Source organism: Carassius auratus, chromosome 21, assembly GCF_003368295.1.
Source record: "Carassius auratus strain Wakin chromosome 21, ASM336829v1, whole genome shotgun sequence".
Lineage (NCBI taxonomy): Eukaryota > Metazoa > Chordata > Actinopteri > Cypriniformes > Cyprinidae > Carassius > Carassius auratus.
The window spans coordinates 1,958,536-1,985,363 of NC_039263.1; the positions used below are offsets into that span (position 1 = coordinate 1,958,536).

Genomic DNA, 26,828 nt, shown 5'->3' on the forward strand with positions numbered 1-26,828 from the left:
ATGGGAGTTACCAGATTAAGGTGTTTTTACACCATGATACCTGATTGGTTGATGTAATAGTGACGTTAGGTTTAGGGGTGGGGTTGGGTAAGGGGGATCATTTAGATTGCATGATTCAGAAACACCCAGCAGTTTGAAAACACCCAAATGGTGATAAACGCCCACTTTTGCTCTGCAGAGACCTAAGTCTCATTCAACTCGGAAATACGACTTGACTTGAATGCACGGTGCAAAAGTGGGTGTTTATCACCTTATGGGTGTTTTCAAACTGCTGGGTGTTTCTAAATCATGCAATCAAATGATCCCCCTTACCCAACCCCACCCCTAAACCAAACGTCACTATGACGTCAACCAATCAGGTATCATGGTGTAAAAACACCCTGATCTGGTAACTCCCATTACTTTCCTGCCGATGACGTCAGCGCGGAAGATGGCGGCGGCAAGAAAGACGGGCTCTATGAACTCCGCGATGCGAATAATGGCAGTTTTACTGTCACTGCAGATCCTTTCTATGAACTGCGCATCTGTTGCGAAAGGTTAGTGGTGGATTTCCCTATAAACATTAACAGCTTGTTCCCCCTGGCCAGTGGTGTCATTTACTCTTGGCAAAAAGAGTTCGTGCTCCGTTGTGAAACTTCGTCTGTCAGTTAACAACGTTAAATGAATCCCAAGTAACGTTAACGTTACTCTTCAAGCGTCTTTCTCATCAAAAGTTTGTGTCGAGGTCACGATAAATGGCACGTTTACATAACGTTACATAAATACTCCACAGAAAACAAAAAGACCTCTGGTGATTCTGAGACCGGAAGTCTCGTGCTGTTGTGACGTGGTCAGTTTCTCAACTGTCAACCTTCTGTAAACAAACACTGGAATTTTTTACATCTCACATTTCTGTTTATATCTCCAAATTCGGACTTTTTTTTTGTCAGAATTGTGAGATAGATTCTGAACTATGAGGAAACCAAATTTAAATAACCTTTTATTTTATAATGTGACGGAAAAACAGGCTTGCATACATTTCAGCTTTTATTTTATTTTATTTCATTACATATTAGTCCATGATGAACCATAATAGTGTTATTTATTATAGCTTTGGAAATAGAAGTGTATTACGAGATCAAATTTAAATCCGGTCAATCCGGTTTGGGTTTCTGTGTACATAGATCTATAGATCATCTTGTCAAACTGTTGATCTGCCTTTTTATAGACCTAATTATAACCTTATGTATTCAGTTTGTGTTCTTATTACCTTTTCACTCAGAAAAATATCTAATCATGCTTTAATGTGCCAGAATAAAGAGCTTGCATCATTGTCTGCTGTTGTTAATAGGAAAGGCATCCAGTCTGAAAAGAAACAGGAATAAAACTTATGAAAAATGATCAACAGAAGGATATTTAAAAGCAGAGGCAGGGAAATCAGACAGTGTATATGTGAAACAAACTAGATTCTGAAAGGTAATACATTATTATGGTATTAAAGTTTGTTCTTATTAAATAAACACATTGGGCAAAAATTGGTATTCCCAACTGTTCATTATTTATGTCTGTGGGAAATGCAAAAATTGGTTACTTTTCTACTTTTGTTTGAAAAATGATAATTTATAAATGAATTATTTTATCACTAAGTTGACTATTTAACCATATATTTCTGTCTCTTTGGAAGGTTTTTGTCTTTTTAAAATGATTGATTTTAATTTTCAATTTTTATGATGTAGTTAAAATATCAGATTTTCACCGAACTCACAAACTCGAATCCTTGACACAATGTAATGTTTATCGAACACGATATATTTTCTTTCAGTTTTGTATTTCTATATCAATGCAGTACAAGATCATCCTGTTGAAATCAATGTGATAGTTGAGTTGGCAAATCTAAAAGCAATCAGAAAGTAGTCCGATTAGGTTATGTAATCGATTGTTACTAACTACAACTTCGTCATGTAATTTGGAATCAGTAATGGAATACAATTTGTAATCTAAAGCATCACAGTAATTGCTATTAATGTGGTTTGTTTTTCATCCACAGCTGACGCGACTAATAAGACAAGAAATAAACCTGGAAATGACACTTTAGCACCAGATGAGAGCGCATCAAGCGACAGTCATCAGAGTCAATCAGGCCAGATGAAGAATGTCAACATCAGGACCAAAGCAGCTGACGCTCCCACCACTCCAGACCAGACTACTGACAAACCACCAGAGCCCACCAAATCACCTGCAGACCAGACCGAGCCCACCACAACACCTGCAGACCAGCCCGAGCCCACCACAACACCTGCAGACCAGCCCAAGCCCACCACAACACCTGCAGACCAGTCCAAGCCCACCACAACACCTGCAGACCAGCCCAAGCCCACCACAACACCTGCAGACCAGTCCAAGCCCACCACAACACCTGCAGACCAGTCCAAGCCCACCACAACACCTGCAGACCAGTCCAAGCCCACCACAACACCTGCAGACCAGTCCAAGCCCACCACAACACCTGCAGACCAGTCCAAGCCCACCACAACACCTGCAGACCAGTCCAAGCCCACCACAACACCTGCAGACCAGTCCAAGCCCACCACAACACCTGCAGACCAGCCCAAGCCCACCACAACACCTGCAGACCAGCCCAAGCCCACCACAACACCTGCAGACCAGCCCAAAGCTGTGTCCACCCCTGCGGCTCACAACACTGAGAGCACCTCCGATTACACAAGCGACCGCACCACATCTCCAGATTCAGACATGGGCTTTGGATACGACGATGATGATGATGATGATGATGAGCATTCTAGTGAAAACCTCACTGAGCCACCTCCAAACATCAAGGATGAGGATGAGAGGAAAAACCCTATCCTCACTGAAGAATCTAATGATCAAAGCAAGGTCCCAATCTACACCCCACAGGATGAAGATTCCCATTTCTTCTTCCATCTGGTCATCATCGCTTTTCTGGTGGCCATTGTGTACATCACCTACCACAACAAGAGGAAGGTGAGCGTCACAGTAGTTTGATCTAATCACAGTTTCTTCAGATCACTGCCTAATCTGCGAGTTTACATTTCGGTTATTTTGCATGCACCAAACAAACTTATAATGCGAATCACTTGTCAATAAAAGAGAAGCTTTGCGATTTACTGTCAAAATAAATAACATTTAAAAACGATGTAATGTGTTTTTTCAAAAAGTGCCATGAATATTAGTATTCTACAGCTGTAATGTGAAATAAAATCATTATAATTCTTTCTTAAATACTTGATTTTTTTATTTGACAGTAGTAGTATTTATTTTGTTTTCCAGTATAATAAAAACGATAAATAATATTTTCTATCCATAGTGAAGATAATACTTTTAGCAATTACTCTCCCTCAGGGACTAGTTTAGTAAGATTTTACCAGAAAATATTTTTATCATGCGTTAATTTGAAAAGCCTTGTGTAATTCAAACTGCTGTATTTTTTCAGATTTCTTTGTTTTTATTTTGTGTTAATTTAACTGTTGTATTATTGCAACTGAAAATAGCCTTAGATGCTGACATGGAAATAAAAATAAATAACTATTCACTGCATTATTACAATTTACGGCACAATGAATGTTTGGAAATGTAAACCGTAAACAATAACCGACTTGAACCCATGTTTAGCTGCTGGAAATACTGCTGTTCTCATCATTTTGGCCAGCGCTGTATGTTTATATAAGATCACACAGTATGTATAGTGAAGGAGATGAAGCGCAGATTAATGAGTGTTGTTTCTGACAGAGGCAGACGTCTGGTGTGAATGATTTGTCCTCTTCTCTGTGTTTCAGCTGATGCAGTTGGCTCAGAGTCGCCGCTGGAGGGACACTTTCTGCTCTCGAGGGGTGACGTATCACCGGCTCGACCAGAACGTCAACGAGGCCATGCCCTCGCTCAAGATGACCGAAAATTACATCTTTTAAAGAAGTGCAAAGAGTTGATTACTTGATTTTGTCCAAACTTTGTGTCTTATTTAATCAGGGGAAGAGGGATTGTGCTTTAGTAGTGTGTTTGCTGTGGCGCCTTTGTTCGTGTTATGACTTCAGTGAAGTTGTTTTATAGGAGATTTATGGGATATTAGTATACAACTGTTTTTATTCACTGTATTCACTGCAAGCATTGCTCCATCTCAACACGACTGTAGCAGCAGCAGACGGACGCGTCATATATCAGTGCATTTGTGTAAATCTGCTCCAGCTACAACACATTACAGCTTCTTCATCTCTGATTTCCATCAGAGCACATGGAGGTTGTGTGTGTGTGTGAAGACATATATTGATCAATCAATTCATATATTGATTTCCTCTTCAATCAGTAGAAATTATGTTCAACAATAAAGCAAAAGTGTCTCTTTTATTTATTATGATATTGGATTTTGTTACGCTTTATTACACATGCATATCAACAGATAATTCCATATTCATGAAACAAAACCTCAGCTTTTTTGTTCACCGTTTAGCCATATTTTGGATGATTATTATTCATCTATGCTTGCATACATCAGAGCAGGGTTTTAGGTGATAAAAGCATATATTCAGATTTGAAATTATCCAGGTGCTGGTCATATAATTAAAATATCATCAAAACATTGATTTATTTCACTTATTCCATTCAAAAAGTGAAACTTGTATATTATATTCATTCATTACACACAGACTGATATATTTCAACTAAGGAAAATCCCAAATTCAGTATCTCAGAAAATTAGAATATTGTGAAAAGGTTCAATATTGAAGACACCTGGTGTCACACTCTAATCAGCTAATTAACTCAAAACACTTGAAAGCCTTTAAATGGTCTCTCAGTCTAGTTCTGTAGGATACACAATCGTGGGGAAGACTGCTGACTTGACAGTTGTCCAAAAGACGACCATTAAGGTGTTTAACAAGGAGGGCAAGACACAAAAGGTCATTGCAAAAGAGGCTGGCTGTTCACAGAGCTCTGTGTCCAAGCACATTAATAGAGAGGCAAAGGGAAGGAAAAGATGTGGTAGAAAAAAAGTGTAGAAGCAATAGGGATAACCGCACCCTGGAGAGGATTGTGAAACAAAACCATTAAAAAATGTGGGGGAGATTCACAAAGTGGACTGCAGCTGGAGTCAGTGCTTCAAGAAGCACTACACACAGACATATGCAAGACATGGGTTTCAGCTTCGCATTCCTTGTGTCAAGACACTCTTGAACAACAGACAGTGTCATAAGTGTCTCGCTTCAAAAAGCACTGGACTGCTGCTGAGTGGTTCAAAGTTATGATCTCTGATGAAAGTAAATAAGCATTTCCTTTGGAAATCAGGGTCCCAGAGTCTGGAGGAAGAGAGGAGAGGCACACAATCCACGTTGCTTGAGGTCCAGTGTAAAGTTTCCACAGTCGGTGATGGTTTGGGGTGCCATGTCATCTGCTGGTGTTGGTCCACTGTGTTTTCTGAGGTACAAGGTCAACACGGCCGTATACCAGGGAGTTTTAGAGCACTTCATGCTTCCTGCTGCTGACCAATTTTATGGAGATGCAGATTTCATTTTCCAACAGGACTTGGCACCTGCATACAGTGCCAAAGCTTCCAGTACCTGGTTTAAGGATCATGGTAGCCCTGTTCTTAATTGACCAGCAAACTCGCCTGACCTTAACCCATCTATAGAAAATCTATGGGGTATTGTGAAGAGGAAGATGCGATATGTCAGACCCCAGAATGCAGAGGAGCTGAAGGCCACTATCAGAGCAACCTGGGCTCTCATAACACCTGAGCAGTGCCACAGACTGATCGACTCCATGCCACGCCGCATTGCTGCAGTCATTCAGACAAAAGGAGCCTCAACAAAGTATTGAGTGCTGCACATGCTCATACTTTTCATGTTCATACTTTTCAGTTAGCCAAGATTTCTAAAAATCCTTTCTTTGTATTAGTCTTAAGTAAAATTCTAATTTTCTGAGATACTGAATTTGGGATTTTCCTTAGTTGTCATTTATAATCATCAAAATTAAAAGAAATAAACATTTGAAATATATCAGTCTGTGTTGAATGAATGCATAATCACTTTTTGAATGGAATTAGTGAAACAAATCAACTTGATGATATTCTAATTATATGACTGGCACCTGTATATATATATACAGGTCCTTCTAAAAAAATTAGCATATTGTGATAAAAGTTCATTATTTTCCATAATGTAATGATAAAAATTAAACTTTCATATATTTTAGATACATTGCACACCAACTGAAATATTTCAGGTCTTTTATTGTTTTAATACTGATGATTTTGGCATACAGCTCATGAAAACCCGAAAAAAATTAGCATATTTCATCCGACCAATAAAAGAAAAGTCTTTTTAATATAAAAAAAGTCAACCTTCAAATAATTATGTTCAGTTATGCACTCAATACTTGGTCGGGAATCCTTTTGCAGAAATGACTGCTTCAATGCGACGTGGCATGGAGGCAATCAGCCTGTGGCACTGCTGAGGTGTTATGAAGGCCCAGGATGCTTCTATAGCGGCCTTAAGCTCATCCAGAGTGTTGGGTCTTGCGTCTCTCAACTTTCTCTTCACAATATCCCACAGATTCTCTATGGGGTTCAGGTCAGGAGAGTTGGCAGGCCAATTGAGCACAGTAATACCATGGTCAGTAAACCATTTACCAGTGGTTTTGGCACTGTGAGCAGGTGTCAGGTCGTGCTGAAAAACGAAATCTTCATCTCCATAAAGCTTTTCAGCAGATGGAAGCATGAAGTGCTCCAAAATCTCCTGATAGCTAGCTGCATTGACCCCTGCCCTTGATAAAACACAGTGGACCAACACCAGCAGCTGACATGGCACACCAGACAATCACTGACTGTGGGTACTTGACACTGGACTTCAGGCATTTTGGCATTTCCTTCTCCCCAGTCTTCCTCTAGACTCTGGCACCTTGATTTCCGAATTACATGCAAAATTTGCTTTCATCCGAAAAAGTACTTGGACCACTGAGCAACAGTCCAGTGCTGCTTCTCTGTAGCCCATTTCCTGCACACACCTGTGCACGGTGGCTCTGGATGTTTCTACTCCAGACTCAGTCCAGTGCTTCCGCAGGTTCCCCAAGGTCTGGAATCAGTCCTTCTCCACAATCTTCCTCAGGGTCCGGTCACCTCTTCTCGTTGTGCAGCGTTTTTTTGCCACACTTCTTCCTTCCCACAGACTTCCCACTGAGGTGCCTTGATACAGCACTCTGGGAACAGCCTATTCGTTCAGAAATTTCTTACTGTGTCTTACCCTCTCGCTTGAGGGTGTCAATGATGGCCTTCTGGACAGCAGTCAGGTCGGCAGTCTTACCCATGATTGCAGTTTTGAGTAATGAACCAGGCTGGGAGTTTTTAAAAGCCTCAGGAATATTTTGCAGGTGTTTAGAGTTAATTAGTTGATTCAGATGACTAGGTTAATAGCTCATTTAGAGAACCTTTTAATGATATGCTAATTTTTTGAGATAGGAATTTCGGGTTTTCATGAGCTGTATGCCAAAATCATCAGTATTAAAACAATAAAAGACCTGAAATATTTCAGTTGGTGTGCAATGAATCTAAAATATATGAAAGTTAAATTTTTATCATTATATTATGGAAAATAATGAACTTTTATCACAATATGCTAATTTTTTGAGAAGGACCTGTATAAACGAAACACCGCTGTGTTTGAACGGAGATGCGCAGTGGCTCGGCTAAGACTTTGTTTGAAACTATTTTAGCTGACGAAATAGAGGCAATAGAGTTGTAGTCAGACAATATGAGTCACGTAATATTAAATTCTTTAATGAACTGTTGTATTAAATCAATATCACATTTACAAACTCCCTTAATAATCACTAAATAATTTCTTCTTTGGGAACCCGACCGTTGTACTCTATGCAGCTATGGCGTTATTATTTAGTCAAAAGTTATGAGCGTGTAAGACATGCTCACGAGCACATTATGTTATTTCACACGTGCAAAAATGAACCTTCAGCTGGCACGATAAAAGTACTTGCGCACAAATTCAACAACCGAGAGGTGTACATGTAGCTGCGAGCGAGCGCCTGGCATACTCTCATAGGTTTACTCTGCTTGTACGGTGGAATCCTGCTCGCGGAGTGCTGTTTTGCTCGCGCAGTGGATTTCTGCTCACTCAGCTGGTTTCTGCTCCCCTCGAGTCTACATGACTTTTGACAATTTGGGGGCGGAAACCAAGGAGGGCACTGACCCTCTTACACAGTAAATTTTGCAGTGTTAAATTAACTCTTTAAGAGTTAAATTTAACACTGGACCCGAGTGTATTTGGTCCCACTCAGAATTAGTGATAAAATGACTCTCGTCACAGTGTTCAATTTTCAGAGTAAAATTAACTCTTTTTGGAGTTAAAAATTAACACTGCTCAACACTGAATAGTGTTGTTACAATTTAACACTGAAGTAATTTAACTCTGAATAGTGTTGTTACAATTTAACACTGAAGTAATTTAACTCTGAATAGTGTCACCACAATTTAACACTAAACTAATTTAACTCTGGATAGTGTTACCACAATTTAACACTTAGGGGAAATTAACACCAATTGGTGTTATTATTTGACTTTTGTAGAGTTTATTTAAATTTTCTTAGTGAAAAACAAATCCCACTCAGTGAGTACACTTTTAAAATCCATTTGGTGTTGCTATAGGTTAAAATGCTGATCAAATAACTCCAGAGAACAGAACAGAAAACAACTTCAACGTACCGTTTAAAACATTTATTAAAACATGGTCAGGCTTAAAATACATTCACAAAAAAACATCACATCTGCATAAAATGGCAATAGGGCACTATATGCAGTGCAGAATCTGTTGTACCATACTACATTTGGAGATCAAATGGTTTGAAATAACACAGCTCGTTAACATTCACTGACTTTAGAACTCTGTCTGGATGCAATCTGACTAAATGCATGGTAATGGTCATCAAAACAGAGTGTTTCCATCAATGCTCCACATAAAAGTACATTTACATCTTTCACAGCAATAGTCTTGATCTTATAAAACACTGGTATCTCACATGCTACTTCAGTACAGATAATAAAATCAGGGCGATACTCTGTGCCATGATGTTTGATCCACTTTACAGAATAGACACGTTATGATATATCCACTCCTAGCTTGGAAGCCATCTCCATGCCACCTTTAAGTTCACCGAGTTCCACCATCTTCCCTGGACCAAGAGTCTATCTGTACTGGCTAAAAGACTCCCAGTGCATTGCCATACAACTCTGGTGCTTGTTGGCCAATGTTTTGGTGATGTTTTTGAAGCTTTTTAATTGAGTTTTAAAAAATTTGTGTTTAGCTTCATAACGCATGCACCACATGTGCAGAATTGGTCCAATTTTTCTTATAGACTGTGGGTAATGTATCATTATGTACGGAGCACTTCTGTACGGAGCCCCTCTGGTCACACTTTGTCAAAAAAATATATATATAACTAACTCGTGGCCTCAAGATAAGCTAACTCGTGGCCTCAAGATAAGCTAACTCGTGGCCTCAAGATAAACTAAGTCGTGGCCTCAAGATAAGCTAAGTCGTGGCCTCAAGATAAGCTAACTCGTGGCCTCAAGATAAGCTAAGTCGTGGCCTCAAGATAAGCTAAGTCGTGGCCTCAAGATAAGCTAAGTCGTGGCCTCAAGATAAGCTAACTCGTGGCCTCAAGATAAGTTAACTCGTGGCCTCAAGATAAGCTAACTCGTGGCCTCAAGATAAGTTAACTCGTGGCCTCAAGATAAGCTAACTCGTGGCCTCAAGATAAGCTAACTCGTGGCCTCAAGATAAGTTAACTCGTGGCCTCAAGATAAGCTAACTCGTGGCCTCAAGATAAGCTAACTCGTGGCCTCAAGATAAGCTAACTCGTGGCCTCAAGATAAGCTATCTCGTGGCCTCAAGATAAGCTAACTCGTGGCCTCAAGATAAGCTAACTCGTGGCCTCAAGATAAGCTAACTCGTGGCCTCAAGATAAGTTAACTCGTGGCCTCAAGATAAGCTAACTCGTGGCCTCAAGATAAGCTAACTCGTGGCCTCAAGATAAGCTAACTCGTGGCCTCAAGATAAGCTAACTCGTGGCCTCAAGATAAGCTATCTCGTGGCCTCAAGATAAGCTAACTCGTGGCCTCAAGATAAGCTAACTCGTGGCCTCAAGATAAGCTAACTCGTGGCCTCAAGATAAGCTAACTCGTGGCCTCAAGATAAGTTAACTCGTGGCCTCAAGATAAGCTAACTCTTGGCCTCAAGATAAGCTAACTCGTGGCCTCAAGATAAGCTAACTCGTGGCCTCAAGATAAGCTAACTCGTGGCCTCAAGATAAGCTAACTCGTGGCTTTAAGATAAGCTAACTCGTGGCCTCAAGATAAGTTAACTCGTGGCCTCAAGATAAGTTAACTCGTGGCCTCAAGATAAGCTAACTCGTGGCCTCAAGATAAGTTAACTCGTGGGCTCAAGATAAGTTAACTCGTGGCCTCAAGATAAGTTAACTCGTGGCCTCAAGATAAGCTAACTCGTGGCCTCAAGATAAGCTAACTCGTGGCCTCAAGATAAGCTAACTCGTGGCCTCAAGATAAGTTAACTCGTGGCCTCAAGATAAGCTAACTCGTGGCCTCAAGATAGTGAAGTGTCTGACACATGGACCCTTTGTTATTAAACTGGACCCTGTACTGTAGTGCAATGTAATACTTCACATTCTGTGCAATATTATCTGTTTTAATATTCAGTGTAATAGAATTTGCTGCAGTTCCGTTTCTATTTATTTACTAGTACTGTTCATCACAATCAATTCAATTCTGTTAATACAGTAATGTAAATCTTGTAGGCTGCATTTCCATAGTCCTTTATAATTCTTCTTCATATTTTATAGCATATTTTTATACTTTTTACATGTATATAGGCTACTAGTTTATTTACCAACTTCTATTATTATTTATATTCCTTTAAATGTCTTGATGTGCACATCAACTGTGACACAAGAATTGTCCCCCGGGTTATCGATATCAATAAAGATCAAAGTATTTCTGATTCTGATTTTAAGATAGCCTATAGTAGTGTGCAGACTGGTTCATTAATTATTGAAGTGTTTCACATTTTGGAAAAGCATGTCTGTGTAGCCTACGATAAAACGTCAGCAGAGGGCGTTCTAGGCTTAGGTCACGGTACCTCCGTCTGGCTGTATGTATTTATGTGTATTTCCCAGTTGACGGCAAGGAGTTGCGGGATGAGAATGCGTTAGATGATCATATAATTAATTGTGACGGCTTTACAGAAGTAAGAGTGTTTTAATTATAATGGTTAACATTAAGTTAGATGGCAAATTACTGAGTTAAGATAACTGCAAGACATAAGAGATCGCTAATGTGTTGTCATCATGACGTTTTCCCAGTGGTGAACGCAAAGCATTTTGGGAATCCGCAGCACAAGCATTAGGCGCTAGACTTCTTTGCATGAGGGAAGAACAGTGTTCAAGATGCTGTCTACCTATAAACTGCAATAGTCGTTCTCACGATAGAAGTGGCATAAAGCTTAAGAATGGAATATCATTTTATCGTTTTCCAGCGTGGAAAAATAATAGTACAAGCCATGTTTCAGAGGTGACAAAAAGGCGACGAATGGCATGGATAGCGAGAAGGGTCTGTCTGCAGACTGCAAGACGGGGCGGGGCGGGGGCGTAACTTGAAGTTGTTCAAATCACACAGAACCACGCGAGATCTCAAAACGAGATTTTGTCGGGATGCGTTAGAAACCGCATACCCCTTAATTAGGCACTTAATTTCAATAAGTACTAATTTAAGGAGCGCTAAAAGAGTTTATACTCTACAGCCTAAATGCATATGTATGAAGTATGAATCCAAATTGTATATCATCATCAGCTATGTTGATCATGTGACCTACAAAGTTAAAACAAGCACAAAAACGTAAAAGACATAAGTGACAGGTTTACTTATTGTATTTGTAATTGATAATGAAGAACATGTTGCAGAAACGGCTGCCTTTTTATTTTGTGATTGTAGTATAGCCAATACTGTTGATTTAATTTTTTTTTATTTTTAACTCCACTAATGTGATCAAGTGTTATCCTTAAAGCATTTGTTTTTTATTAGAAAACCCAAAAATCTTTTATGTAATAATTTGGAAATAATAATAAAAAAGTGGGTCAGGTGCACAAACACCTCACAGCGACTCTGCAATATCTGCACAAAGGGTACTTCGATCAGCTGCTCGAAGATCTCACCTTTGGAGAAGACTGTTGATTTGACACTCTAAAAATGTAAGTATTACTACTCGAAAATTAACATTACCCCATAATGAATTGCATCTTTTGCCCACCCCAACACTTACCATGCAATAATAACGATAAATGCCAACCAATAATTATATATTTTTTTTCTTAAAATGACATTTTAGTAAAAAAAAGCAAAATGTATTTTCTTTTGTGACACAGCTATACACGAATATATACTAGTTAAATAAATGCAGTCGATGTGAATACATCCATTTTCAGTCAAGCAATTAATACACCTCTTAGACTCTGCAGACCCGGTACTGGGTCCAAAATTAGCATGCAAAATGTTCCCGTTTCATTTGCAACGCCTTCCTTATATGGTTTCAGCCCATATATGGGTTCATTTGAAAGCTTAGAGTGTTTTCTTTACAAAGAATACCATTAATTGGGGTTTTATGATACATAAAGTAGTCAAATTAAGCTAAGAAATTATATTTCCCCCCCCTATAAATTTCCATCTAACGATTGCGAATAATTTTTCATAAGAATGTGTATTTAAAATATTTTTCACAAAACAGTCAAGTCATATATCACAAGAAAGCTCTCATTCTCAGGAATCTGATGATGTAGATCATTTTATTGTGTGACAATCACAGATCGAATGATCTTCAACAGAATCACGATGTAACATTTCTCACCTCATTGCAAATTATTATTTATCCATTTTAGTCAGCCGCAAACAGCCACACATACCTATATACTCGATATAATCTTTTAGATTAGAATCTCTTCTTTCAAACAAGACCATTTTTACGTTTCTGCATGCTTCCTTTGCTGAGATATAAAGCGTTCTGTACAAGTGCGCAAAAGAGGACTGACCAGATCTGAGCGCTGACCAGATCTCTAACTCATATTAGCCGTGTTTCCACTATCGAGCTAGGACCGGGCGTGCTAGTGCGTGCCAGGCCCAGTCGCGTTTCCACTGTCACTTCCGGGGCTCGTGCCTCGCCGGGGCTTCCTCGGGGCCAACGGCCAGGGTTTTTTGGCCCGACGAAAACCTTGGGCCAAAGCGGGCCAGCTGGGGCTAGAGGAGGAGTTATGAACAAAGGCGGAGTTTCTCCGTGTCTAGAGAGCGTCAGCGCGGATTATTTCAGAAAGATAACAGCTTTAACACGGGTATTAAAGACTTTTAAAAATCAGTTGAGCTCAAAACTCACTTTTAGTCAGCATTAAGTGTTTGAAATAACTTGATCCGATGTGGATTATTATCACTAAACAAGGCAGAAATATTTATAAGCGATGTAAAAGACTATGCACGCTGGGCATTAACATGAAACATGGTAAATATAACTGCTTGAAGAAATCAGACTTCAGCTTCTTATTCTCTATCACAATCGTGTAATTATTTAGTAGGCTAACTTATATTATCTGTCACAAGCCTCATCTCGAGAGTTTAGCTCCACGTAGCCTATCATAAAAATATAATAATGTTTTTGTTCGGGAGCCTTTATAAAAAAATAAAGATATTATCATTCATTCTTATAATGTGACGTATAGGCTACTGTGACTACAAATAAACAGAAACAGACTCGACTGAATAAGCAGGCTATTTTCATAAGCGTTAAAAATAAATAAATAAAATAGAAAGTGTATTTATGTGTGATTAATTTTGAGTCTTGATAAATTAAATCAATATGATCAATGTATCACGTATTCTATAGTTAAAACATCTTTGTTTTTGAATTTGAATATATAACAAAGCATGCAAACAAACGGGCGCTTTTATCATGTTGGTTTTGTGATCGCGCATGTTCCAGTGACTTATTTCTTAGTTTTCTGATAACTTCTCTTTGATGGTGAAATAATGAGGTTGCATAACGTTGTTCTGAGAGGCGTGTAAAGGGCGTGTTCTAGTGACGTGCAGCGGTGCTTCAAGCTCCACTATGGAAACCCTCCGCTACTCTGGCCTCGGTGCTACTGGCCCGGGGCTATGAGCCCCGCCCGGCCCGCTTTAAGCCCTGGCTCGCACTGGCCCGACAGTGGAAATGCGGCTATTGATGCGCCTAAAGCCTTTCTTCTGCTATAGACATCTGATCTCTTTTGTGAAGCGCTATTAGTCCTAATAGCTGTCACTCAGAAGCCGTCTCGTCCAGTCACAGGTGTGAACATCCACAAGAGCGGGGGCTGGGAGTGGACACTGACTGCCCCGTCCTGTTTCCGCCGGGGTGACGTCACTGAAGCGCTGGCCGATGGGAAATTGTGTTTTTGGCTGCTTCTAAACAAAGAGCACGCGAGGGAATACTACAAGCGGAAGAATCTCCGGATTAACAATGAATAATATTCATAATACAAGTTATGTATGACCACCGTCGCCATGGAGAGGTCAGGACGCGCATCTGGTAAGCGTATACGCGTGATACTTGCTTTTATACATTTGATTCCTTATTTTGAAGCCTCGAAGCTCCGCTAAGCATAAGCTAATCTGTTTATTTTCATTATTGTACAGTATTTGACCGCATCTCAGTGAAGGTACAGTAAACAGTACAGTACTGGGTGGATGAACATAAATTAGTTTGTTGACGCTCCGAAGTTCACGTACAAGCTTCGGGGAAGAGATTTAGCGCTGGTTTTGAATCATAACAAACAGACACGCTTATAAAATATCAAATATTATACATGCTTGAGACAGGCGAGATCTCCCAATCTTTACACGATGCAGAATAGACATAAATGAAATGATATGAAGCTGGAGATTGTGGATTCTATTTTAGAATGTGATAGACCAGATATTTTTTATAATTTTATGCATGTCGCTATTGTGCAATTTGACTTATTCTCTTTCAAAGACTGTTCAGAAAACACACACACAAAAAAAGCACATTGTATTGAGATGGTTCATCATATGTGAAACAACATAAATAATACTATTTGTCACAAACAGCAGCTTTTTATGTAACTTCTGAGTGTTTTCTGTAAAATAATATACAGATATCACATTATTCCATACTGCAAGTGTGCAAAAGATGACTTCATACTTATTTAGACTAAAATTTTATACAAAAATGGTATTATTCCTTCCTTCAGTTGGAATAGAATAACTTTTGCATAGATTAAGATAGAAAGAAATTTCTTAGAAAACAAGAAATTGGTCTGAAGTTGCTAGGCCCTTCATTGCCTGAGCTATACTCAAACTTCAAACTTCAGTTTACACAAATAAAATAAAAAAGCGCCTTGTTTTTTTCCCTTTTATCATAACACAGACAGCATATATTGTCATTTTTATCAATTTCAACAGTGTTTTATGTAATTTCAAAGGGTTTCCTTTAAAATGATACCAAACTTTGTGATCTTACACTTTTGCATATGAATAGGGAAGCATTCAAAATTAGGAAGGAAAATGGAAAAACGGAAATCCCCAAAATAGCATTTGTGCTTAAGAGGTTAATACATGAATGGATAAAATATTTATATTTTATTTACTGAGAACAAAAAAAACATGTCTAAATGACTAAAATAATGTATAAAAGTTAGCATCACAATAAATGCATACATGCACAAGTCAACAACACATGATACAAAGCTTCATTCAAACTTATTGTTCTAACAATCATGTATTTACAGATGGTGAACCCAACATCCTCCTGCCATCTGAACACAGCTGATACAGTTCTGCTGCACTCCACGATCTCACTCTTCTCAACGGGGATGTCGTTGAGCAACAGGATGAGGAAGACCATGATGACGGCTCTCTGAACCACACAACCTTGAAGCGAGAGCAGAGGAACACGTGCAGGACAATCTGACTGCTGTGTCTGCTCCAAACTTCTGTGTGCCTGCACCCCATGAGCACGACTACCTGAAAAACATTTACATAGAGTTTACAAGTACATGCATTGATTTATTACTTTTGTAGTGGGCTAAACCACTGAAGTGGTTCAAATTTATAAATAAATTATACATTTATCCAAAGTGACTTACAGTGCATTCAGACTAACAGTTTTTACCTAACATGTGTTCCCTGGTATTCGAACCCAAAACCTTGCACTGCTAACGCAATGCTCTACCACTTGAGCCACAGGAACACCAGTGTGTCCTTGAGCAAGGCTCTCTTCTCCAGGTTGATCAGGGGATTGTAGGCCCCTGTAATAAGAGCACTGTCAATCACTTCAGATAAAAGCTCCATCACATTTTTTGATGATACTTTTGAAGCTTCTGAAAGTCGGCCTTCATTGTTTAAACATTAACCAGCTGAACAAACTTTACCAAAATCACATCCTCAGTGTCTTGTGGTCTTTCGCTAGATGCTCTCACTGGCTCTGGGGTTACTAAGGATGAAGAGGGTAAGGATAAATTACATTTATTAAAATAAAATACAACTTAAGACTTAAAATGTTTCATTTATTTTTGTAGTGTACTTACACAAATCCTTTGATGGCAGATAAACACACGTGTGTCTCATCTGTCCCTGTAACATCCAGACAAGAGTCAGTCTCCTCTGTCATATATCTGTGATATACTGCATTTACATGTTGAACTAATAACTGATGTAACTCACTTTTTATCCAACACAAATGTTCCTTAAATTATCCATATTGCAAATGGACAAATAAAATAGATAACTTATGTTTAGTTACTTTATGTAGATTTGTTTGTTTACATGACTCACATTCATCTATAGCAGTGTTGACAAAAGTGAATTCTACACAATATCACACACACATATCACTCAGACACCTGTTTCATGTCTGTTTGATGTGCTCATCTACAATACTTATCAAACATTATCCAGTCAGATCATAAATAGACATTTTAGTAATAGTCTTCAAGAAGTATATATAGTTTATGTAAATCTACTATTGAGTCGTGTAGCTTCACTGTTAGTTATGCATTATAAAACATGTTTACAGCTAAATCACAAATATGCTATTTTATGTAGGTCACAGACAGATTGAGCCTGTAATACCTGGGGATGGCGTCTTTAGACCTTTTGCTTATATGTTGCTTACTTTACGCCTTAGTTTTAATAAATTATTAACTCAAAAAACAATACCACTGTATGAAAATGACTTATACACTTCAATTGAAATAATTATTTCGGAAAAAATATATATTCTCATCGTTGTCTCTCACAGCAAACTGTCATATTCGTCTTCTTTCCAGTTTAACGGCGGTTGGCATCCAGCTTATTGGTGCATTACCGCCCTCTTCTGTTCCGGAGTGTGGGTCAGATAATACGTTTTCCTACTAAAACGTACACTCTCACATTGTCCCCTAACATTAATATCTACACACACATCATGAATCAAATGCCTAAAATCCCTGCCTCCCTTAAAACGTAACCAATATTCTACTCTGTGCCGCCATATTGCCAACAATTTATCGTTTTGAGGTCTCACGTGGTTCTGTGTGATTTGGACAACTTCAAGTTACGCCTCCTACTTCAAGTTACGCCCCCCTCTTGCAGTCTGCAGACGTACACGCTTGTGGATAGCAGCGGTAAGGAGGCCAAGCTTACCTTCGATAACACTCCACCACACATGATGGTGTTCAAAGCATTTTCACAAAGTAAGTTACAATTAACTCTCTGTAAATGTTAACTGTTAACTAGCATGACATGGCTAGAAAATGAGCTTAAGTTACCAGTGTATTAAAGCGTAACATTAATCAGTTTTAAATGTTGTACATCTAGGCTACATTGCAATTTATTTGGTGACTGTGTTTGCAGTCAAACCTGCCTATGAAATGTTGGAGTGTGATCCTGCTGTGATTACAGGAATAAATTAGTTTAAAATATATTAAAATAGAGAAGTCATTTTAAATTGTCATAATATTTCACAATATTACTGTTTTTATTATTATTATTTTTTTATCAAATAAATGCAGCCTTGGTGAGCAGAAGATGCTTCTTTTAAAAACATTTTAAAATCTTACTGACCCCAAACTTTTGAATGGTAGTGTATGTTGCCCCCTGTGTATAGACAATCTGGAATCCTTAGGAATAGAGGTTGTGATATGACACGATTTCTTTATATTGTTACTGTCAGACATTACACCTGCACCTGAGATGGAAGATCCTGAGAATCCACTCCCATCGCCGGACACTGTCCACACCGGTCATGAGACTGAGCTGAAGACTTTGCTGGATAATAATTGTGGTTGTGTGCTGTGCTTTGACCAATATGTGAGGGTGTCATGTTAGAATTATACACCATGCTCACATCTAATATGTAAAATGTTTTTTTTTTTTTTTTTCTAAAAAAAGATTTTGTAATGTCTCTTCTCACATGTAATGTTTTTCTAATGTTCAAAAAAAAAAAAAATAACTAACTCGTGGCCTCAAGATAAGTTAACTCGTGGCCTCAAGATACTAACTCGTGGCCTCAAGATAAGCTAACTCGTGGCCTCAAGATAAGCTAACTCGTGGCCTCAAGATAAGTTAACTCGTGGCCTCAAGATAAGTTAAATCGTGGCCTCGATTAACTTATCTTGAGGCCACGAGTTAACTTATCTTGAGGCCACGAGTTAGCTTATCTTGAGGCCACGAGTTAGCTTATCTTGAGGCCACGAGTTAGCTTATCTTGAGGCCACGAGTTAACTTATCTTGAGGCCACGAGTTAACTTATCTTGAGGCCACGAGTTAGCTTATCTTGAGGCCACGAGTTAGCTTATCTTGAGGCCACGAGTTAGCTTATCTTGAGGCCACGAGTTAGCTTATCTTGAGGCCACGAGTTAACTTATCTTGAGGCCACGAGTTCGCTTATCTTGAGGCCACGAGTTAGCTTATCTTGAGGCCACGAGTTAGCTTATCTTGAGGCCACGAGTTAGTTATATATATATTTTTTTGACAAAGTGTGACCAGAGGGGCTCCGTAGCCGCGAGCTGCCATCTTGTAGCAGAACTTCACTAGCGTTAGCATCCCATTGACATTGCATTCATTTTGGCGTCACTTTGACAGAGAATAACTTTACATCTGAGGCGTTTAAAGACTCCATTTGTCCATTATTTATTTTCTAAAGATACACGACAATGTATAAAGGGCTCCATTACCTTCTAGGTTACATTATGGCCCCGTAGAAACAGTTTTTGTAAAAATAGGCTAATGATTGCGTAATAACCACTCGACTCTCTGTCGCACAGTAGAGAAATTACCATACAGACAGGAGGAGAAGCTCGCAGGCAATTAACTTAATATGGCGTACTGGCGTTACATTTTAAAATACTATACAAAATAATTAATCAGAATACTTACTCCTGCTCACTCACGCCAAAGAACTCCCCGCTCAAGCTCGGCGTCTCTCCAACATTAACGATGGCAGTTTTCACGCACAGCCACTTAGAAGATTTACATCTGTCAGACAGGTTGCTGACGTCATCAAGCTTAGTTTGAGTCTGCGCGTCAGAAACGTAAGTGCTAAAAATGGGCTTCACTTGTCTCAATTCGGTTGTTAAGTGACGACGTAAGAAGCGCTGTTTCCGGGTCCAAGCCTCGACTCGCTTCACTTGAGAATACGACCTCAGCAGCCGTTTATGAGCACTGTTTATTCATATTAATAATGTAAGCTAAACGCTTTCAAGCTTACGATATACACTACAGTCTCCGTGCTCACAGTGTCCCAAACACAAATAATTTTTATATTTTTTTTTAGATATTTTCATTGTCTGGCTATCTGGGACTTCGGTGTGGAGTTAAAGGTTAAGATTATAACTTTTTCGCTAGTATTCTATCACATTGTGAGTTTATATTAGCACCTTTTGTTGTCTTCTTGTGGTAACTGATAGAGCGTTTGGTTTGGACCACTGATCTATATATATAACTGGATCGCTCATCGCGTTCTAAACTGCCAACGGGCTGTGAAGCCACCGGAAGTGTTCGATCCGCCATTTTACTAATCCCTACCAGCAGAGAGCATCATTGAGTTACATTCAAACCGCTTTCCTAAAATAACTCGATTTGAAGCTGATCAGTCAAACGGGACTCATTTTTATGTTATGTGTAAGGAAGTAAGGTTTACTTTAGATGTTATATGCAGTGTTTACGGTCTTTTGGGACAGGATAAGCGATATATTTAAATCGTGTAGGTGGGTGTGTCTGCTGCGCGCTGATGACACAGGTAACTGATCAAACACAAAAATGGCTTATTTCTTTATGAACAAAGTTATTCAGGAATTATTAAACATGAACGTATTAGTATCAGAAGTGGATTTTAATATATTACAATGAATTATACAATTATGTTGTTAATATTTCTCTATACTGAAAAAAAATAAAAAATAATTTACTATCTGGGAAATAAAGCTTTGTATTTATTTCTTAAATCCGTATTGTCTATGTTGACTTATGTAATTGTATATGTTCTCTAATTGACTGTAATCAAGAAGTGGGTGGATCACAGGTGTGCAATCACTAATAAAAAGGCCGCTGCTCTCTTGTTTGAGTGTGCAGGCTAAACGCCAGATAATGTCTGAGTTGTGAGTCTTGTAATCCTTCGTCATGAACCGGTAACCTAGCTCTAATTGAGATGGCAGCGCCAACAGGTTATGGGCCCAGTAAAGAGTTTGGGAACCGATGGAATCGTTTATGTTTCGACGGAGAGGAAAAGAATTACGAACTATGGGAAACCAAGTTCCTGGCACATTTGCGTCTTCTGGGTTTGAAATCCATCATATTGAGTGAAGCACCGGCCGTGAATGATGAGGGTGCGGAGGAGAGAGACGACAGTAAAAATGAAGAGGTATATGCAGTTCTGATCCAATTATTAGATGACAAGAGTATGTCGCTTGTGATGAGAGAGGCTGCGGATGATGGCAGAAAGGCATTACAGATTTTGAGAGATCACTACGCTGGTAAGGGGAAGCCACGTGTGATAAGTTTGTATACGGAGTTGACATCTCTTCAGAAAGGTGTAAACGAAACCGTTACAGATTACATTATTCGTTCAGAGACTGCAATTACAGCATTGCGGAATGCGGGAGAGACTTTGAGCGATGATTTATTGACTGCCATGATTCTAAAGGGTTTGCCCGATACTTTCAAACCATTCTCTATTTTTATTACGCAGAGTGATGAAAAACTAACATTTGCTGACTTTAAAGCGAAACTGAGGAGCTATGAAAGCACCGAGAAGTTCGGCATTGCTAGTTCGGGAGAAGATAGCATAATGAAAATTAAAGGAAGGGATAATTGGTGTATGAGACTCACCTGTTACAATTGCGGCCGGAAGGGTCACAAAGCAGCGGAGTGCACGGTGGTTGATGGGGAGCGCGGGGAACGGAGACAATGGTGTAGTTTCTGTAAAAGCACTTCACATATAGACGTGCATTGTCGTCGAAGAAAGCGGGATAAAGTGAAGCAAACGGTGGACGAAGAGGAGGATCACACATTTGCGTTTATGGTGGAGCAGGTGAATAAAGTCCCAGATGGTGGCGTGGAAATGAAAGGTCTCATGGTGGATTCTGGAGCTACTAAACATATCGTTACGGACATTGAGAAGTTCGTTGATTTCGATTTAAGTTTCAAGCCACAGAGCCACATTCTGGAGCTGGCTGATGGAAAACGGGCCAGTGGAATCGCGATGAAGAAGGGTACCGCTAAATTGCGTTTGAGAAATAGCAATGGTCGCATTGTGGATATGATGTTGACGGAGGCACTTTATGTGCCATTTTCTCAAGACATCTTTTCTGTCAAAGCGGCAATTTCACACGGAGCAACAGTAATCTTTAAAGAGGGACAGAACCGACTCATTCACAAAAATGGTACAATTTTTGATATTCATATGTATGACAGATTGTTTTATTTGAGTCCTGTTGTTAATGAGATTGATGAGTGTAACGCGTGCTATGATATTCAGACATGGCATGAAATACTGGGTCATTGTAATTATGAGGATGTGTTAAAGTTGGAGAATGTTACAGAAGGGATGAAAATTAGAGGTAAAATTGACAGATCCAATTTGAAATGTGAAGTGTGTGTAAAAGGCAAATTTGCTCAGAACAGAAATAGAGATCCAGATGAGAAGGCAAAAGATGTGTTTGCACTTGTTCATGCAGATCTGGCTGGTCCTATAGAACCAGCAGGAAAAGATGGTTTCAGATTTGCCTTAGCATTTACAGATGACTATTCAGGAGCTGTCTTTACCTATTTTTTGAAGAACAAAAGTGACACTGCCGTAGCCACCGAGAAATTCATTGCTGATATTACACCGTATGGTAAGATTACATGTATAAGATCAGATAATGGAACAGAATTTACATCTTCCGTATTTCAGTCATTGCTCCGCAAGAATGCCATTAGACATGAAACCTCAGCTCCTTATTCACCCCATCAAAATGGGACAGCTGAAAGAGCTTGGAGGACTTTGTTTGAAATGGCAAGATGTATGCTCATTGAGAGTAAATTACCAAAGGAGTTGTGGACATATGCGGTACAAACCGCTGCTATAATTAGAAACAGATGTTATAATAGACGTCTGGGACAAACTCCATACTACCTGATAACTGGAAAGAAGCCTGATCTATCCAAAATGAGAGCGTTTGGGTTAGAGTGCTATGCATACAAGTATAACAAGAAAAAGTTGGATGTGCGATGTGACAAGGGTATATTTGTTGGTTATGACAAAAATAGCCCTGCTTATCTTGTTTTCTATCCAGACACAGGGAGAGTACTTAAGAGTAGACTGGTGAAGTTTGTCACAAAAAGTACAAATGAAAGGGATACTCAGACAGTGGAGGATGTGGATGAATATTTGCAATACCGGAAGGAGGTTGAAACCTTATTACCAAAACTAGACAGGGCTAAAGTAGTTCCACAAGAAATGAAAGTTGAAGGTGAAGTCAGTGCAAAGGGTGAAAAAGAGAGTGATCCAGGTACTAGATATCCAAAAAGAGAAAGAAGACCCCCTCAGTACTTTGCAGATTATGATTATGAAGTTAAAGATGATGCAGATCAGCCATTGACTATTGACTATTGCTATCGTGTTGCATGTGGTGCTCCCCGGACACTGAAGGAAGCCTTGGGCTCTTTAAAATCAGAGCAGTGGGTTGAAGCTATGGAGGATGAGATGAATTCTCTGAAAGAGAATAACACTTTCACATTAACAACCCTACCAGAAGGTAAACAGGCAGTAGGGGGGAGATGGGTTTATGCTATAAAGGAAAATCCTGATGGGAGAGTATATAAAGCCAGGTATGTGGAAAAGGGTTATAGTCAAGTGGCAGGTATTGATTATAATGAGACATTTTCACCTACTGCCGATATGACTTCAGTGCGTGTTTTAATGCAGCTTGCAGCACAATATGATTTGAATTTACATCAGATGGATGTTAAAACTGCATATCTGCATGCTCCTATAGATTGTGAAATTTATATGAAGCAACCTGAAGGATTTGAAGTTGAGTCAAAAACAGGAGAAGAATTGGTATGTAAGCTCAATAAATCACTGTATGGTCTGAAACAATCAGGACGAAATTGGAACAAGATGTTGCATGATTTCTTAACTGAAAATGACTTTGTTCAAAATTCAGCAGATTATTGTGTTTACAGTAAACAAACTGATAAAGAAAGAGTCATACTGATTATTTGGGTTGATGATCTTCTCATTGCAGCGAGTAATGATCAAATACTCAGAGATGTGAAGGAAATGTTGGGAATTAAATTCAGAATTAAAGATCTAGGAAAACTTCAACATTTCTTAGGCATTGACTTTACGCAAGAACATGGTAAAGTAAAAATGAATCAAGAAAGATACATTTTAAAAATTTTGGAGAGATTTGATATGACTCACTGCAAACCAAGATCAACCCCATGTGAAATGAAAGTAAAATTTGACAATGATGGTGAACCTGTCGACCTAAAGAGGTATCGAGAAGTGATTGGCAGTTTAATCTATATGATGACAAGTACTCGTTCTGATTTGAGCTTCATCGTTAGTAAATTGTCACAATATCTAAGGGCACCAAAAGAACAACATTGGGTGGCTGCTAAACATGTGTTGAGGTATTTGAAAGGTACAGCAGACTTGGAATTATGTTATAATAGAAGTGATGTAGATCTTGAACTTGTGGCTTATAGCGACGCAGACTGGGCAGCAGACTTGAATGACAGGCATAGTATTACTGGATACTGTTTCAGTTTGTCTAAGAATGGGCCTGTTATTTCTTGGAAGTCTAAGAAACAACAAACTGTTGCTTTATCCACATGTGAAGCCGAATATATGGCTTTATCAGCTACTGCGCAAGAAAGCTTGTATCTGACTAATCTAATCAATGGAATGGACAATGTACTTGAATATTCACCAGTGACTATTTTTGAGGACAATCAGGGTGCTATTGCACTTACAAAGAATCCGGTGTGTCGACAAAGGAGTAAGCATATTGACATCAGGTATCATTTTGTTCGATCTGTACTGAATGATGGCAAAATAATTCTTCATTATTGTCCTACAGTTGATATGGTGGCAGACATTTTAACAAAATCTGTGTCTAAAGCTAAAATGGATAAATTTCTGTGTTTTTTATTTGGAGTATGAAGATTTATCTAAATGCATGTATGTGATGCACTGTGTTTATATTCTGTCAATTTAAGAACAAGTGGGGGTGTTGACTTATGTAATTGTATATGTTCTCTAATTGACTGTAATCAAGAAGTGGGTGGATCACAGGTGTGCAATCACTAATAAAAAGGCCGCTGCTCTCTTGTTTGAGTGTGCAGGCTAAACGCCAGATAATGTCTGAGTTGTGAGTCTTGTAATCCTTCGTCATGAACCGGTAACCTAGCTCTAATTGAGATGGCAGCGCCAACAGTCTATAGTCAGTTATTTCTCTGAATAAATTCCGATTTCATAACGAACACTTTGTAGTTAGTTATATGTGTTGAGGTCGTGTCCGTCTGATGTTTATCATGTTCATGATGCTCACTACTGTAATGAACGTAGCTTTTTAATAAGTAGGGGAAATTCCTGACATTTAAAAAATAACCGTTTTCATGCCTAGGGTGTTCGCATTGTAATAATGTACAGTGATACTTCATATTTATAAACACTGACTTGTTAGGTGATGTTTTCTCATTAAAATCATACAAATTCCTATTAATTCAACGGAACTTTTTCCCACACTAGGGATTACCAATATGGCGGCGCGGCGGCTTCACTTTAATGACATCATGAGCAATCCAGTTTATAGATCAGTGGTTTGGACACGGAAGCGCTGCTACGTGACGTCAGACTTAACAAGCGAATTGAGTTCCAATGGGGTCGCTGTGTCAATTTCTTTTACTTTTTTTTTTTAACATTGCACAGGGGATACAGAATCAAACACAAAATATAAAATAAAAAATAATACAATACACTCCGAGTAAAGCAAGGCAGTAGATAAGGGATAGTCTACGAAAAAAAAAAAAAAAAATTCACAAAAGATTTCATAGACATTACAAATACAAAAGATGAATAAAAGTAAATAGAAATAAATAACACTGGGAATAAACAAATAAATAATAAAACTTCAGAAATTCAGGAAGTAACTTATAATGAAACCATAATTTCTTTAAGAAGCAAAGAAGTTTTAGCAGCTTTCTTATTAGCTGATAAACAAAGAGAGTCATAAAATAATTTTAGATCAACACAAAAAAGCTTAACATTGGGCTTTGAAAAAGTTACTTTACACTTATGAAGATGAAATGCGCCACATAAAGTAAGCAATTTTAATCTGTCATCCATCCATCCACCTTTGACCCGGTGTCCCAAATCAAAAACAGCACATTCACAACCTTAAATGTAAAGAGTTTGTAATAAGCAGAAAATATAAGCCAGGCTACTTTTTTCCAGAACTCTTTTGCATAATCACATTCAAAAAACAGATGTGGTATTGTTTCAAGATTAGAATTACAGAATGTGCAGTGAGAAGATATGTCGAAGTTAAATTTAGAAAGGAGAGAGTTACAGGCATAGTAATTATGTAGAATTTTAAAGTGAAGCTCTTTCCACTTGTTAGGTAACAGAAACTTATTAATGCCAGTCCATATATTAATTGTAGAAAGAGAAGGATAATTCAATTTCCATTTAAAAAAAGCTTTGGGATGACAACTAGACTTCCTAATAAGACATTTTCTAATCCAAAAGTTATTACATTTGACATTGGCAAGCTCCAAACCTCCAATAGACAATTGGGGCTTTTCACAAACGGATATTCTGTAGCTACAGAATGACCTCACCATATGCAAAAGTTTAGGTGAAATAGAATTAGTAACCCAGTTATAAACTTTAGGTGATGAATTTACTCCAAAAAGGTTGATAAATTCATTGTAGGAATAAAAGTTACCATCCTTATTCAATAAATCCAAAATAAAAATAACACCTTTGTCAACCCAATCCTTAATAAAGATAGATTTTTTTTCCACGAAGCACATTCTGATTGTTCCATATAAAACTCCTATTAGGGGAAAAATTGTGGCAAAAGGCAAGCTTACAGGCCTCCAAGGCTTGCTTATGAAAATTAGCAAGCTTGAGCGGAAGTTTGTTGCATTTAAAATCGCAAGACAATAAAAAATTCAACCCTCCACATTTTTCAAATATAAATTTAGGTATGTGAAACCATAACAAATTAGA

General features: G+C 38.6%; 1 protein-coding gene across 3 annotated transcripts in view; it reads left to right on the top strand.

The window, feature by feature from the left end:
* Nucleotides 1-388: 388 nt before the first annotated feature.
* The window catches only part of LOC113038196 (keratinocyte-associated transmembrane protein 2-like), a 71,395-nt gene continuing 44,955 nt past the window's right edge, over nt 389-26,828 (top strand). For 2 of the 3 annotated variants that reach the window (XM_026195453.1, XM_026195454.1), the window contains exons 1-2: nt 389-536; nt 2,027-2,982. In XM_026195453.1, the coding sequence (XP_026051238.1) occupies nt 413-536; nt 2,027-2,982 (1,080 nt within the window). In that variant the 5' untranslated portion in view covers nt 389-412. Of the gene's footprint in view, nt 537-2,026; nt 2,983-3,794; nt 4,360-26,828 lie in introns of those variants that run through there. The other variant, XM_026195452.1, reaches the window with a different exon arrangement.